The 16,728-nt window shown below is 34.3% G+C and overlaps 1 protein-coding gene across 3 annotated transcripts in view; it reads right to left on the bottom strand.

The window, feature by feature from the left end:
• Positions 1–16,728, bottom strand: part of Gfrl (Glial cell line-derived neurotrophic family receptor-like) — a 621,902-nt gene that overhangs the window by 83,435 nt on the left and 521,739 nt on the right. For all 3 annotated transcript variants that reach the window (XM_081762635.1, XM_081762636.1, XM_081762637.1), the window contains one exon: positions 5,960–6,094. In XM_081762635.1, the coding sequence (XP_081618761.1) occupies positions 5,960–6,094 (135 nt within the window). The remainder of the gene's footprint in view (positions 1–5,959; positions 6,095–16,728) is intronic.

Below are 16,728 nucleotides of genomic sequence, written 5' to 3'. Positions count from 1 at the left end.
CTTTGTTACGACGGATCTAACCTTCACGATATATAATGGTTAAGTGTTTCTCATCTTCCAAATTAAGATGAGTTTAAATTTATCACATGTAATTACTTCTTTCTTGGCTCACAAATACATTTCAGTAGAAAACAAGGTGGAATATGAAAGTATCAAATTAAAATAAAGTAGACCAACGTAAAAAAAGAAAAAAAGAAACTAGTTTTCCATATAATTAAGCATGCCGTACTGATTTAAAATGTTCATGTAATTAAGCTTGGAATACAAGTTTCATGTCCATTTTTCTCTCAACTTTATAGCTTGATTGCCTTATGTATATTATACACCAGCTTCAGCAATTATTATAGTAAAAAGCAGTGAGTATAAAAGGCGAAGAACTGTAGTTTTCATTCCTCCATTTCTTTCTCAAGAAATATCAATCGTATTCGATCACTTTTACAAATCAACCCACTACCAATTTCCAATATATAGAAAATCCTCCCTCCCACGCTCATAAAAGACATTTTTAAAAATGCCAGGACACGTTCTGTTTATTTTCAATACAGAGTTGTATACTGAATTTCAGCTCTCTAAGTTGAACGGCTTGTAAGATACTCAGTTTTTTAAAAGATTCTGACCCCTTCTCCCCCCTATAGATATGTGTTATATGAAAGTGAAATTCGTATTATAACTTCTATGTAAAGACCTTCTGCTGTTGCATGCTTCATACGGACAATTCGAGTGTGCTCACCTTACCTTTGGGGTTCATGAATTTCTTGCGAGCGATCCGACTTTGGATTATCTTTTTATACCCTCTTTTTATGCCTCGGATAATATTTCAAGAACATCAATGACATGTTGCAATACGAATGTTGAGAAGTAACCTCTATATGACAAATAGCTGCAAATAAATACACTACATAACTTATTTATTGCGATTATATAATTTTCTTAATTTGTATTTAACATTCATATATAGAATACCAACGTACTGTGAACACCTGTTATATTTTAAACATAATAATCAATGTGTCCTGCAATGGTTATATGTTATACATATACAACTGACGTATTTTAATGTATTTTTTATATAATTTTTCATGCATTGCGGAAAATAGAATTTCATAAAAAAGCATTGCTCCAAATAGAAATCCAACTCACAACTGTATGCCTTGAAATCCAACGGCTTACCACTGAGCTAGCACAAGCGCTCCTCGGAAAATACTTCTAGCAATATATAGCGGCATTTAAGATAATAATGACATTCATATTCACTTCAAACGCTGTTTTTGTTCTACTTTGAGTTTTATTTTAGTACTCAGGCGACAATTATGTTCTATGTCTTCACTTTCAGCATTCTTTTACATACGGAAAGATTCGTTTACGTATCTAAATGTTCCATTAAGCATGGAGAGCAAAATGACAAACTAGCATGTGCTGATATTAATACAAATTTTCGAAATGCTGTATCATTAAGTTTCACAATCAATGTTCCTTTTTTATAATTGGTAACAAGTCTTATTATATTTAGAAGAAGAAAAACATATCTGCAGGATTTTTCCCGATTGCAAAGATTGGCTTCGGGTTCGAACCTGGTTTACCTTTTTCCGCAGATGGACTTGGAAAATTTTTGGCTCGAAACAGCAATAAAGAATGCGCTCAACCTTTTTTGAGACAAGGTGTACAATATTCTTTTACATTACAATTGTTGAAAAAGATGTTACTAATGCGATATCTAAAAACTATTTAAGCTTTCTATCAGAAATTATACACACATCAGTAAAATAGGTCTAGTATAAAACAACTAATAAACTCAAATAAGGTAGATTGGGATAATTAAATAACAGTAATGATACACGATATCATTTTCCAGGTTCAAATAAATATTTAGTGAGTGATATACGAAAATACTCAAGACAACCAGAAGGAATGAAGCAAATTAAAATTGTTAGAACTTAATGTAACTAAAGAGCTTATTTCTACAAATGTAAGTACACGTAAAGTGATTGGTAGTAAAATTCGTAGTTCAAACTTTTTAATCATGTGATTAATCATGTGAATATCAAATATATATGATTATACAAACCTGCTACTCTATGAAGAATTAAACCGTTACAACTAAAATCTAAAAAGTCCGGTTAGAATTTATATATTGCAGGCACCAGTACGTAACTTTCTCGAGCGGAAGAAAAATTATGTTAGCGCGCAGATTGAAATATTAAAAAATTTTTTTTACCACAAAGTGAAAAAATCCATTCCAAATTTTAAAACCCTAGCGCGATGGACCGTGTCAAATTTTATGGGCAAAATTGAATATTTTCGATAGGGGAAAACACTTATTTTGCCCATAAAACATAATTGACACACTCAATCGTAACAGGGTTTCAACATTTGATTTTGTGTAACAAAGTACATCGAATCCATACCGTTGTGTACGCTGCACCGAACTTTTGTTTTTTATGGCTGTGTTACATGTATCCTATTTATCAGAAAATTGAATAAGGTTATGCCAGTAAGTAAATGCCACGGTGTATCGTCCAGAATTTTCGAAATTTGGTTTATATGCGAAAAAATACATTGAATATATACCTTGGGGTCCGGTACAAAGAATTTTTTGTACAGCTTTGTTACTTGAATCCTCCCTATCCAAAATCCCACAAGTTGCACATAACAAAAAATTGACACATTTGATCACCCTGGGATTTCGATATTTGTATTCCTTGCAACAAAATACTTCGAAAAAACGACCAGAGTTCCGATGCACGAAATTTTGCTTTTAGTGTGAGGCTGTGTAACATAAGATTTAATTTCATTTCATTAAAAAAATTAGTATAATTCGTAATCTTTATAAAGCAACTTTAACAATCACATAGATGTATAATGCTTGAAATTGAATTAAATCAAAATTTCAGTAATCTGCAATATCTTAGGTTTCTCATTTAATGTTTAGTTATTTTATACTTTAAAGCAAGAAACATAAAATGAAATCTTTAATTTTACGTCCCACAGTTATGCCGGTTACTCTAAAGGAGACGGTGATGATCAGAAATTAATGAAATGGTGGAAGGAAGAAAGTGTGAGGAAACAGAGAACCCTGAGAAAACCTACGAGCACGGTGTTTGTCCACCACAAAGTCGATATTAACTACTATATAAGACACAATTATCTATACCTTTGGTGTGGGAGGCCCTAGTTCGATTCCGGCGGGAGCTCGAGTGGTTCGGATTCCATGTTATTCAGTAGGTCCTGTCTCATATAGCCTCGCTGCTGAATAGGACACTAAACTCAAATTCAACTCAACTAAACAATTATCTATACATTGAATTTAATTAGCAAATCGGTATTGTTATCATAAGAGCAAGTTTATGAAAATGAAATGTATAATAATGGTTGTATATAAAATAGAGTTTGCGTAATGTTGTAATACCCAACTAGGGTTGCAATAATGGAAAGCTCAAACTGTCAAACCCATCATTCTAATTATTTTACTTCAAGGTTAATGTTCCAAAGTTGTGCCTGAAATGCATTGATATACCAGCAAAAGTAAGGAAATAGTCGCTGCTCAGACGGTGAAGTCATGGACTACCAACGAAGTCATGGACTCCTTGTAGGGATCTCACTGCGGTCATATTTGTTCATAGTCGGGATTCAATTGCTACGAACCACATTTTTACTTAGCTGAAGCATTTAAATCTCTTCTATTTCTAACAACTGAGCTTCTATTTCTGTGAGTATCTAGTTGGTTGCTCCAATAGCTAATAAAGTATTTTTTATTTCCTAACAGCCATAATCCACTCCTTGTTTCGATATATGTTGTTTTACTTAAAGTGAGCACCACCAACAGCGTAACTGCACAACTTTGTTCCACTTTCCTTCAGGCAGTTTTTACACGTTAATAGACAATATTGCACTGACCTTGAAAATGTATTCATGGAAATAGTCAGTACTTGTTACGTACTCAGTTGGTCTTCCACTCCCGGCAGGAGCTCATGTGGTTTGGATACCACGTTAAACAGTAGGTTCTGTCTCATATAGCCTCACTGCTGAAACGAATGTTAAACTCTACAATGAAATGAAATCTTTGAGTTTTACGTTCCACAAATATGACAACTAGGCTAAAAGAGATGGTGATGATGAGAAATAAATCAAAGGGTGGAATGAAAAACGGAGAGAACCCCACCCATACACACGGTGTTTGTCAACCACAAAGTTCACTTGGCGCGAGCTGAGATCGAATGCACCAGAAGTAAACGATCAACTACTCAGCCGCTGCGGCCTGGTTTAAACTCTACATGTCATACTTCCCAACTGTAACACTCCGATTTTGATAAAATTTAGCAGGTAGATACTACACATAGATGAATTCGTGTCTTGTTTCTAATTTTCTGCGGAAAAACGGTTTTAGGGGGCAAAAGCTCCCACCCAAAATTTTCAAAGTTGACGTCCGAAAAGCAGGAAGTGGACCGGAGTGAAAGAAATTGTGCACAGATATTGTAGACGTAAAATGAGGGAACACCTGCTTCTCATTTTCCTGAAAAAAAACAGTTGGGTCAGGCATGGACCTCTGCAAACCTTTGATCACGAAATACCAAAAGTGCTAATTACACTTTGTCAGAAGTGCCTAAAGAACATGAAGAATTGCAACAAAATTTTGTATAGGGACAATACGCAAAAATAAACAAATACCTATTTTTATTTTCTGCGGAGAAACGATTTTATGGGCAAAAACACCCACTCAAAAGTTTGATAGTTGACGCCCGAAAGACAAGAGTGGACCAAAGTGAATGAAATTGTACACATGTATTGTGGACATACAATGAGGGAATACGAGATTATAATTTTACTGAAAATAATAATAATAATAATATTATTATTATTATTATTATTATTATTATTATTATTATTATTATTATTATTATTATTATTATTATTATTATTATTATTATTATTATTATTATTATTAGTTGCGTGGACCGAAAAGTTGGGTGGCGGAAAAAGTGGACCGAAACGAATGAAATTGTGTGTGTATATTATATATGTAAAATAAGGCCTTTCGTGTTCAACTAGTGTTGTCATCCGATTTCTTCTAGTTTGGCACACCAACAGTAAGCCCAAACATTTTAGCGTATTTTATAGAATTTCGGGAATTGCCTTTAACCCTTAGAACGTTTCTCCGGATAAACAGAAAGACGTTTCGATTTGTTTCCTATTCACTGTTGGTGTGCCTAATTTGAAGCAAATGGGATGGGGACACTCGGGAAACACGAGAGACCTTATATAACATAGGGAATACCTACACACAATTTCAATTGCTTCGGTCCACTCCTTCCTGCGCTACTACGGTAAAATTTACTTTTTTCGGAAAGGGCTTGGCCCCCAAAAATGGATTAGGGCTAAGGCCCCTCCGAATTGCACTTTTGATATTTCGGAATCAAAGGTTTAGAAGGTCTTTGTCGCGCCCAACTCTTTCTTAAGGAAAATTCGAAACAGTATTCCCTCATTTCGCGTCCACAATATCTATGAACAGTCTCATTGACTCCTTTTGGGCGTCAATTTTCAAATTTTTGGCTGAGGGCTTTTGTCTCTAAAACCGCTTTTCTACAGAAAATAAAAAACACATATTCGATTATTTTATGTGTAGTATGTACCTGGTAAATTTTATAAAAATCTGAGTGTTACACTTCAGAAGTGTTACTTGTCAGACAAAACTTGTCACCTGTTGTATTTTCTCCGCTCCTACTTCTTTATTTTACACCGATCACTTCGTTCCAATCATCATAGAGTTTGTCTTTCTAACATTTATTTTCATCGTATATTCTTCACAAACTCTTCTGAAGTTTTAAACATCTTACTAACTTTCTTTTTATATTCTGCAACAACAGCCATATCATTCCCAAACTGTATAAACCTAATCATTTTACCTCCTAACGAAGTAAATGAATTACTTAGTAAATGAATTTTAGTGTTTAAATAAGGTTACCTTTTCTCTTTGTAGCACGTCTTGAGGAGTCCTTTGTAAAGCTTCTCTGGTAAAGGTAAAATTTTCGTCAGCCAGTTTCGCAACAATGATCAGATTCTCTTTCGACACGTTGTAGAGATAGAGTGTACATTCCGGCTGAAAACAAACAAGAATAAATTGTAAGAAAAATATCATAGTGTTGATTTATTGCACTAAACTGCACATTAGAAAACACACAAAGTTCTTCGTATTATATACCAGAAAGTAATTACTACTAAATGTAAAAAATATTCATATTAATTACAGTAATTAATATTAATCCTAGAACTATGTCGTTTTTCTATGGATTGAGTGTACGCCTCTTGGCGAAGGATATCCTGGGTCGATACCAGATGGGTGTTTATGTGGTTCGTATCATGCATTATAATGTATCGTATCGGACATAAGTCTTTTGACCAGGTAATGGCGACTGCTTTTGAAACAAAAGCAAAGTATAAAAATTAAATCTGTCATATCTGTAGTTTCGTGCGGAGAAGAAGCAAACTTATGAACCAAAGGTTTAAGAACAACTCATTAATATAAACTTTGCCGAAGATTATTAACTTATATCATCATAAAAGAAATACGAAAGACTGTTTGAAACGAAGAAAAATAACATAAAACTTTGCAAGCGGAGGCAGAAAAATCTAACCAAACTAGACTAAAGACGAATGCCATACAGCGTATTGATCGTGTTTCAGTGGTCATTTACGAGTGCGAAACGTTGATGATGTGGGGAAGAGTTCTCGGAGGACTGTTCTCACTGTGTTGCATACGGGTGTTAGTGAGACGTACTGTTACTAGTAATTTTCTTACCTTTTTGCTCCTGTATATTGCAGGTACGTGGTTCATTCATTTGACCTGTAAAAGTGAAGTATAATGAATCGTGTAAATGCGATTCAATGTTTATTTGAAATTGCCGCACAGAAACCTAGTGCTTTTGAGTTGCATGTTTGGATTTTTGAAACTTTTCATTTGCAAGAAGACGAAATAGCTGCTATTCAAATTCCGACTACCTAGCGTTTGATTATTTAAAATTAGTGCGGAAAACTCGAATGGAAGAGATTCTTAGCGACGCTAATGGTGAACTCACTTTCAAAAATAATAATGTAAGCATTGCTAAAGTGTTGGTCAATGATGCTACTTTAGAAGTGAAAGTGTTACGCATATTTCGGAGACTTCGATTCCTTGTATTCAGACGGCTTTAAGTGCATATGGTAATGTGTTAAGTGTTACATCTGATGCATTTGTCTAGACAATATCGATATACTGCAAATAATGGCATTTATCTTGCCCGTGTCCAGCTTAAACGAAGCATTCCATCATTTGTGATGTTTTCAAAATATCAAGAACATATTATTTATGAAGGAGAGCGTAAAACTTGCCAACGATGTCATTCAGAATTACATGAACGCTCTATTGTACTTTAAATACTCGCCCTACAGTGTTGCCTATACTCCCTACTATTCCCCGTCAAGTGCCTGTACCTCCCCCCCCCTCTGCCATCCAATCTAGTACTATAGACAGTGAATTAAAAGTAACGATGGAAGAAATTAAATTCCGTTCTAATGATGTTCGACCTGTAGCTATAAGCGAAGGTGTTGAGACACAAACACTGGCAGAAACCGGTGACGTAACACCATAGGAAGTAGCTGGTGTTTCTCCCGTGGAACTCGCTCAGACCGAGGTAACTGAAGGTCAATTCACAGCAACAACAACAACAACGGGCAGTGTCGATAGAAAGCAAACAGAGGCTTCTTGTGTGCTTCACTGATACAAACGATAATAACTCTGACCTTCTCAAGGACGATGACATCCATAGTAATGTTGATTTTCCGTTACTACGATCTAGCCAACGCAAAATGAAACGTTCGGAATTAGAGAATAAAAGACATGATAATGCATCGCCAAAAAGACGAACACGGCAACAAATTGCGCTTCATCTGCAAAATAAAAGTACTGCCTCACAAAAGTAATTAAATATGGGTGACAATCAGGCAAGCAATATGGACTGTTCTGAAACGGCGTCTGTAAATACCTGAATACTTCGTTTTCCTTTAGTTGTTTACATTTAACAGGAAATGAGTGAAAATGTTGCCTTGTGTTTACTTTGTTTACTAAGTTTTCTGTGTTTACTTATGTCATTATTGAGTTGTGTTACTGTTAATGGCATGACTTCTGAAACCCCAACTGTTTAAACAGTTTATATTTGATCACGATCCCGGATTTTTTTTTGCAAGAGGAAGTTGAAGATAATTTCGCTTATCTCACTGGTTATAAATCTTATGTAAATTTGGGAGTGCACAGGAGAGGTACTGCAATGTTGATCAAGCACGAATTTGAGGTTTCTCAGTTGCGCATGACACCAGATGGCCGTGCTGTTGGTTTTCTTTGGAACAAAATATTATTTCTTAATATATATTCTTCTAGTAGGCATACTAAATAAATGAACGTAAGATAGTTTTTAATTAAACGTTAGTACGTATGTTTATTCAATAATATTATCATGTAATTTTGGGGGAATACTATATTTGTATTATTCGACCTGGAAAAGGTGCCACAGGAGACACTAGTTATAGTTCTGAATTACGATATTTAGTCGATGGACTTAGGTTACAGGATGTTGCTATTTTTAAAAATAAAGATAATTAGTACACGTATGTCCGTAGTAATGGTACTAAGAGTAGAGTAGACAGATTTTATTTTAGTGATAGGTTGTGTACACCAAAGTTATGTATGATGTGCGTGGTAATTCTTTCTCCGATCATTTTGCAGTACAAATATGGATCTCTTATGATGTACCACGAAAGTTAATGGGTAAATTTTATTGGAAATTAAACTTTTCTTTGTTAGTTTTACCTGAAGTTAAAGAAAATTTCCGAAACTGTTGGTTTAAATGGTGTGAACGTAAGCCTCACTTCAAATCTATTCTCAATGGGTGGAAGAAAATGATTAAACCCAATATCAAAACCTTCTTTATGCGCATCGCACAAAACCAAGCTATTCAGACTACGCATACTTTGTAATTTTTATCACAAATTACTCCAAGAATTGAGTCACAGGACTGATCTTCCAGATCAATATCAAAGATTGCAAATTTTAAAGCAAAAGTTTTAAATTTTCAACGCAAAACCTTAGAAGGGTTTACGGCAAGAAGACGCGATCCTCCTGCCTCTTATTACGGAATTCAATTGCCAGCTTACTGGAATTCCAATAAACGGCAGTAAACTTGCATTGCTATCTGCAGATGTCATTAGTGTCATTATCCGTTCAAAAGTGGGGTTATCGAAAAGTTATGCAAGTTATAGCTCATTTTAAAACATCTGCTGGAGCTAGTCTAAATATACATAAATGTAAATTTTTACAGTTGGGTGTCACAATTCCGACTTATCTGCCGACTACTATATCTGTTATGACGCAAGTCTCTATCTTAGGTATAGTCTACCAGCCAAATGTTTCCTCAATGATTATTTCTAATTCGAAGAGAGTGGTCACTAATATAAAGTTACTTTGTCAAGATATTCGTTTTCGACCATTTAATTTGGAACAACGAACACGAATTTGTCATAGCTATATTTAAGCAAAATTATGGCATGTTGCCAAAATGTTACCTGCTCCGAAGGATAGTCTCCGTCAAATTCAATCTTTGAGTTTTTGGTATATTTGGCAAGGGCAAATCTTTCGTGTGCCTTATTCAATATTGTGTAAAAGGAAGGAGATTGGAGGTCTTAATTTCATCAATATCCGTTTAAAGTGCTATGTTCTGTATTTCACGAAATGGTATTCTAAACTTTATCAGGAATATCCTTCCTTCACTAAAGAGTGGGCCTTATTCTGGTATGAAAGAGTCGGTATATTTGCACCGTTAAATATAGGTAACTTACTCCCATCTGCCTCTTATTTAAAAGAACTCTTATTGGAGGGCAGTTATTTACAACGAGATCCGACTCTTTCTTCTCGAGAGCTTGCAAAAAACTTGTACAAAACAAGGTTACTTTCAAACAATACCACAGTCTCTCGTGTTGAAAGAATAAGTCCCACCTCTTGCTGGACGCAAATTTGGAAAAATGTAAATAGTCCTGTCATACCACAATATATACGCATTGAGTGGTATAAAGTCGTACATGATCTTCTTGTTACACCTGCTCGGCTAGTACTCACAAACTTACTCACAAACAACGTATGTCACTCTTGTGGACAGGTAGATGATTCTCAACATCGTCTCACGACGTGTTCTAAGGTTTCGCCAATATCGCAGTTATTACTGGCCATGTTAGGATATATATGCCACTGAAAAACTCAAGCATTCCCAGATACTTTATTACGCTTTCCTTATTTTTACTATATGCCGCAGCCTAAACAAAATTCGATGCTCTGATTGTGTGCTTATCCGGTGTAATATCTGGTTACTCTTGTAGATAATTCAGAACACTAATACAAATTGTTTATCTACGGTGCGCATGTCAAATGTTAAAATGTTCCTTCTTATTATGGATTTCTAGCTAATTATTTGAAGATTTTGTTTCCCCCTCATAACTTGGGGCGCTTTTTTCATCAGTAGTTATATAATTTGTATAATTTGTAGTTTTTGTTAAATTGCACAAATGTATTGTTAAGCTGTCAATAAATCAAGTTTTAAAGAAAGTGGTCAAGGCGCGTGGTCAGTAATCTGGAGGTTCTTGGATCAAATCCTAGCCGGAACTTTTTTTACTTTAGGAATTTTTATGACGATTCATCGGCGGTGACACTTTTTATTTTATTCAAATATTTGAATACTCGGACTTTTCAATACTTGAACTATCTAATCTCCAGAAATAATAGTAATAATAATTATTATTCCCTTTATTATCTCGTAGAAGATTAAAAATTAGAAACTTCTTATCGCTCAGGTCATACCTACAAGAAGCAGAAATGTGATATTAGGTTTCGTTTAATGTTTAACCATAAAAATATTCAGGTTTTGTTTAATGTTGCCCACGAAGAATTTTTCATCTGGATTCCAAACCAAACCAAACAAAATCGGGATGACACTTAACATTTTACATTCGAGACGGGACAAGCCTAACAAATTATCCTCCCGCTGTGGAGATGAGGATCGAGACGAGACGAAAAGAATAGTAAACATTTCTCGTTTAATCTCGGTTCTCGAAATAGTGTATGCCATCTTTAAGTAACAGTTCCTCTGTAGACTGAATCTTATACGTTATTTTGCTACTTTGTATTTCAGAGCTACCTGACTAATGGTCTGATTATATATTATTAAAGCAAAGCTTTCATAATTACCTCTGCATATTCTACAAGTTAGTTTATCATATGCCTTACTGTTCAATGATATTCAGTTATTTTTTTTCTATAGTCATTTTACATAAAACGTACAGTAGAACACTTTCTACATGAAACTAGTGGAAAGCTTTCGTTTGAATTTGGGTAGTTGCAGAGGTGTCTCTAGAAAGTATGGAACCCCTTCCACTAAATCCCTAAGTTTAAGTAAGTTTTGCCAAATTTTAGGGAAAATTAAAAACTTTTAATATAATAATAATAATAATAATAATAATAATAATTATTATTATTATTATTATTATTATTATTAATATTATTATTATTATTTCTGATTGTTTCAGACCCCGATATTACGTACTATTCCAATGCAAATAAGCACAAGGAAGTTAAAAAAATGAAATCTTAAAGGCCCACGGTTATGCCGGTTAGGCTAAAGGAGACGGTGATGATGAGAGATGAATGAAATGGTGGAATGAAGAAAGTGGGAGGAAACGGGAGAACCCCGAGAAAACCCACGAGCACTGTGTTTGTTCACCACAAAGTTCACTTGGCGTGGGCTGGGATCGAACCCGGGACCCCAAGCACCAGAGGTGAACGTTCTAGCACTGAGCCACTGCGCCCCCCGCATACGGAAGTTAAGAAAAACGAAAAGAAATTTTTGGACCTTCTATAAGGATTAATTTCTTTATAAAAGATACTTTGGTAGGAAAAGAGGGGGGAAAGAAGGTGTCGTCTACTGCAGAATATAAAATCAAAGCTTCGGATCCATTAACAGAAACAAAGTAGAATTTGTCTTGATCACAATACATAGTAACACCACTTCTTTGGGTAAAAGACATTGGATTATGTATGGGTTATATTGATATTTTAAGAAATTAAAAACATATAAGAAAAGAATGGTTCCTATTTACAATTTTGGTTGAACGAATATATGGAACGTGTTGCAAATGGCGAACGAAAATATTATTATTTCTAGTAAGAGTGGAAAAACACTAAGAATTCTACAATGACGTTTCAGTCAAATTTACGACGTACTAGGTCTGAAGGATAACCCGTATTTTTGTGCATGAATGGTTTGCGAAACACGCAAGGTTTTCAGACAGTAGGAATCTGGATTGTAGACTGTAACGTCATGTTATTATTTTTCCCCTGTGAATGAAGTAGTTTCAACTCTAACTTGTAAGAACGAGCGAAATTGACTTTTATGTACTTATACAGCTTTTTATGTTACTATGCACCAGAAATATCAACATTCTAAATTACAATTTTTTTCTGAATATCCTCGTAGGGAATCGAATCCCGGACCCCTAACTCACGAAACAAATGCGCAAGCCCTTACCATAAGACTGCTGTCTTAAGAAAGAGTCAAAAAACACTTGTCTTTGTAGCAAATTGCAAACGTTTATAATTCCAAGATTTTATTAACGATTAAATACTGATTTCGGGCATGATAAAAATACTATAGGCCAGCAATTCAAGTTTAAATTTAAGAAAGACCGAAAGTATCGATGTAACTCATTTCTATTATATTCGGTTATCCTCGTTGTATAATTATTTCCAGTAAGCTTGAACGACAGGGACACGAACACAGATACATCGAGGACATTTAATATTTCAAATGCTTTCCCAATGCGAATCAAAATCTGAGACCCCGCCTACTAAACTATCTGATGGGTCGGGTGCTGGTTCGTTCCCAAGACAAGTAAGCTTGAGAAGGACAACATCGTGGTCCTAGGTCTTCTCAAGACACTATCATTTTCTCATTTCACCTAATCTCTTGCTTCAATCATAGTCTTCCTCAACCTAACAGGCATAATCGTTGGACGTTAAAACGCAAAGATTTCATTTTCAATATGTTAACCAAAACAATCCCAATCGAAAAACAGTTGTATTTTCCCTTGCTCATTAACGTGTTTTCACAAAAATATTTTCTTGTTCTCTATTTGAAACAAGTTTCATATATTCGTTCAACCAATATTGGTAAACAGAAACTGCTATTTTTTTATATATTTCTTTGGATAATTTGTTAATCAATATAACTCATACATAATTCAATACATTTTACCCAAAGAAAGGCTGTTACTTTGTATTGTGATCAAGACAAATCCTAATTAGCTTCTGTAAAGTCATCCTTAGGTTCGATTTTCATATTGCCTAGTACCTGACACCTTCTTTTACCCCTCTTTTCCTTCAGAAATATCTCTTATAACGCAATTCATCCTTATAGAGGGTCCAAAAAATTTCTTTTCATTTCTCAACTTCAGTATGCATATTTTCATTCGAATAGGACGTAATAATGTAGTGTCAAACATTCAGTAATAATAATAATAATAATAATAATAATAATAATAATAATAATAATAATAATAATAATAATAATAATAATAACAATAATAATAATAATAACAATAATAAAATAATAATAATAATAATAATAATAATAATAATAATAATAATAATAATAATAATAATAATAATAATAATAATAATAATAATATAGAAGATAAATTTCATAAGAGAAAACATTGAATTAAAATTTTTAAAATCGCCCCTAGCCCTCGGCAAAATTTACAAAATTGTTGGGATTGGAGAGAAGTGTCAAGACAAACACAGCATACGTCCCTACAACTAGTTAAATGTTTCTAGTTTCCACGCATTCTCATGTAAAAAGTAGGGACACTGAATTCACAAGAGCCATAAGAAAATACGTTTTTAACTAATGATTATGACGGCTAAGCTACAGAAGACGTCGATGATGAGAATGAAAGAAATATTGGAATAAAGGAAGTGGGAGGAAGTGGAACTAGGAGAAAAACTAAACACACACGAGATTTGTTCAACACAATGCCCACTAGGCAGGTGCTGACTGCAGCAGCGTGAACCGTTCAATTAACAATGCTACAATAATAATAATAATAATAATAATAATAATAATAATAATAATAATAATAATAATAATAATAATAATAATAATAATAGTATTGTAGTAAATTGTCCTAAATTTGGCAAAACTTACTTAAACCTAGAGATTTCGTAGAAGGGCTTCCATACCTTCTAGAGACACCTCTGCAACTACCCAAATTTAAACAAAAGCTTTCCACTAAAGTTTCTGGTAGTGAGTATTCTACTGTACGTTTTAAAGAAAATAACTGTAAAAAAAAAAAAATAACTGAATATCATTGAACACTAATGCATATAATAAACTAATTGTAGAATATGTAGATGTAATTATAAAAGCTTTGCTATAAAAATACACACTAAGATCACAATTTAGTGAGCTCTGAAATACAAAGTAACAAGAAGCCTATATGGTTCAGTCTAAAGAGCAATTTTTACTTAAAGATGGCATACACAATTTCGAGAATCGAGATACGACGAGGAATGTTTACGATACTTTTCGTCTCGTCTCGATCCTCATCTCCAAAGCGAGATGATAACTTCAGTTAGCCTTGTCCCATCTCGAATGTAAAATATTGTGTCTTCCCGATTTTGTTTGGTTTGGTTTGGAATCCAGATGAGAAATTCCTCGTGTGCAACATTGAACAAAACCGAAATATTTTTTGCCTAATATCACATTTCTGCTTCTAATGGTATGACATGAGTGATTAGAAGTTTCTAATTTTTAATCTTCTACGAGGTAATAATAATTATTTTTATTAATACTATTATTATTGAAGATCTGATTGTTCAAGTACTGAAACATCCGAGTATTCAAATATTTGAATAAAATAAAAAGTGTGTCACCACCGATCAATCATCAAAATTCCTAAACTAAAAAAATTCCCCGACTAGGATTCGATTCGGATATCGAGATTACTGGCCACGCACCTTGACCACTGATCCACGATCACCACGCTCTAAATCAGGGCTGTCCAAATGGCGGCCCGCAGATGGCAGACCATTTTCTGCGGCCCACAAAGCTTTCATGATTTACGATTGTTATAACTGATAATATTTTAATTTATATTCATTCATTCTTTTAACGTTTCCACTCTTCTTTCAGAATAAGGCATCCATTTAGCGCTTTTCTACAGCAAGAAGGCTCGGGCATCTACGGCAACACTGGAGTCGGTAATGTTATCGTTTCTGAAAGGAACGATTATTTCAATGAAAGAATATGTATTTGATCTAGCTTTTTAAATCAGATCCTTTCTTCCTCGAACTCTTTCTAGAAGCCATAGCGCGCTAGAAATACACCACTTCTTGTGATAAACACAATTTAGCATACTTTCCAAGTTGCAGTCGTCAGGCATTTAATTTTTCTGAGTTCTGTAGGGACATCGAGAGTACCAAGAATGGATTTAATGCGAGATTCTCAGATTTTGACAAACTAAAAAACGACATTGCATTATTTATTAATCCATTGACAATAGATATCGAAGAACATCCTCCAAACTTACAGCTCGAACTTTGTGACCTTCAGGCTGACCCATTATTTCAGACAACAAAGAAAGGAGTAGATTTTTTAGGCTACTTTCTAACAAACGTTTCCCTAACTTTTGTGAGTTGTGTCGAAAAATAGCGTGAATGTTTGGTAGTACTTATCTGTGTGAAAGTGCATTTTCCACCATGAAAATTGTAAAGAATCGCTCCAGAAGCTGCCTTGGAGATTCTTCTCTTTTACATCTTCTGCGGGTTACATCTTTTATAACAAGAGGAATGGATGTAGATACTCCAGCCCTTGTAAACGCTCCTAGTCACCCTCATTAGTCACATTGAATAGGTATGTAATATTTCAAATATATTTTTCTTCTGTAGTGTATTATTATTATTATTATTATTATTATTATTATTATTATTATTATTATTATTATTATTATTATTATTATTATTATTAGCTGCGGTCCTCCACCTTATTAGTAAAGACGGTTATGGCCCTCAGACTCATTATAATTGGACACCACTGCTCTAAATGATTCGTCTTTAGCAAGGTTAAGTTAGGTTTCTCTGCCTCCGCTTACAAAGTTGTTTTTTTTTTTTTTTTTTTTTTGTTTCAAACAGTCTTTCGTATTTCTTTTATGACGATATAAGTTATTAATCTTCGCCAAAGTTTATATCAATGAGTTGTTCTTCAGCCTTTGGTTCATAAGTTTGTTTCTTCTCCACACAATATTATAGATATGACAGATTTCATTCTCGTATTCTGCGTTTGTTTCAAAGCAGTCCCATTACCTGGTCAAAGGCATGTCCGCCACGATACATCCTCGTTATACTCGGTGTTACAAAACAACACCGATAACGTTTGAGAGGTGAATTTCAACACCAAGCTAAGACGAAGAGTATAGACCAATCTTGGTGCACAAACGCTCCATTCCGAGTTATAGGCTGTTTGGGAACATGAAAAAATGAGTGTTAAAGCTCGATATCCCCAAAACTATGAGATCTATCGTAGTGGAGTCAAGACTTTAATTAGGAACTAGTATGTCCTCTATCCAAATACCCAAATTTTTGAATCCTGTTTTACTTCCACA

This window comes from Thermobia domestica, chromosome 6 (genome assembly GCF_964235325.1).
Source record: "Thermobia domestica chromosome 6, izTheDome1.hap1.1, whole genome shotgun sequence".
NCBI classification, from domain to species: domain Eukaryota; kingdom Metazoa; phylum Arthropoda; class Insecta; order Zygentoma; family Lepismatidae; genus Thermobia; species Thermobia domestica.
Note: the sequence above shows the minus strand (reverse complement) of the source record. Positions and strands in the feature narration are given on the sequence as shown.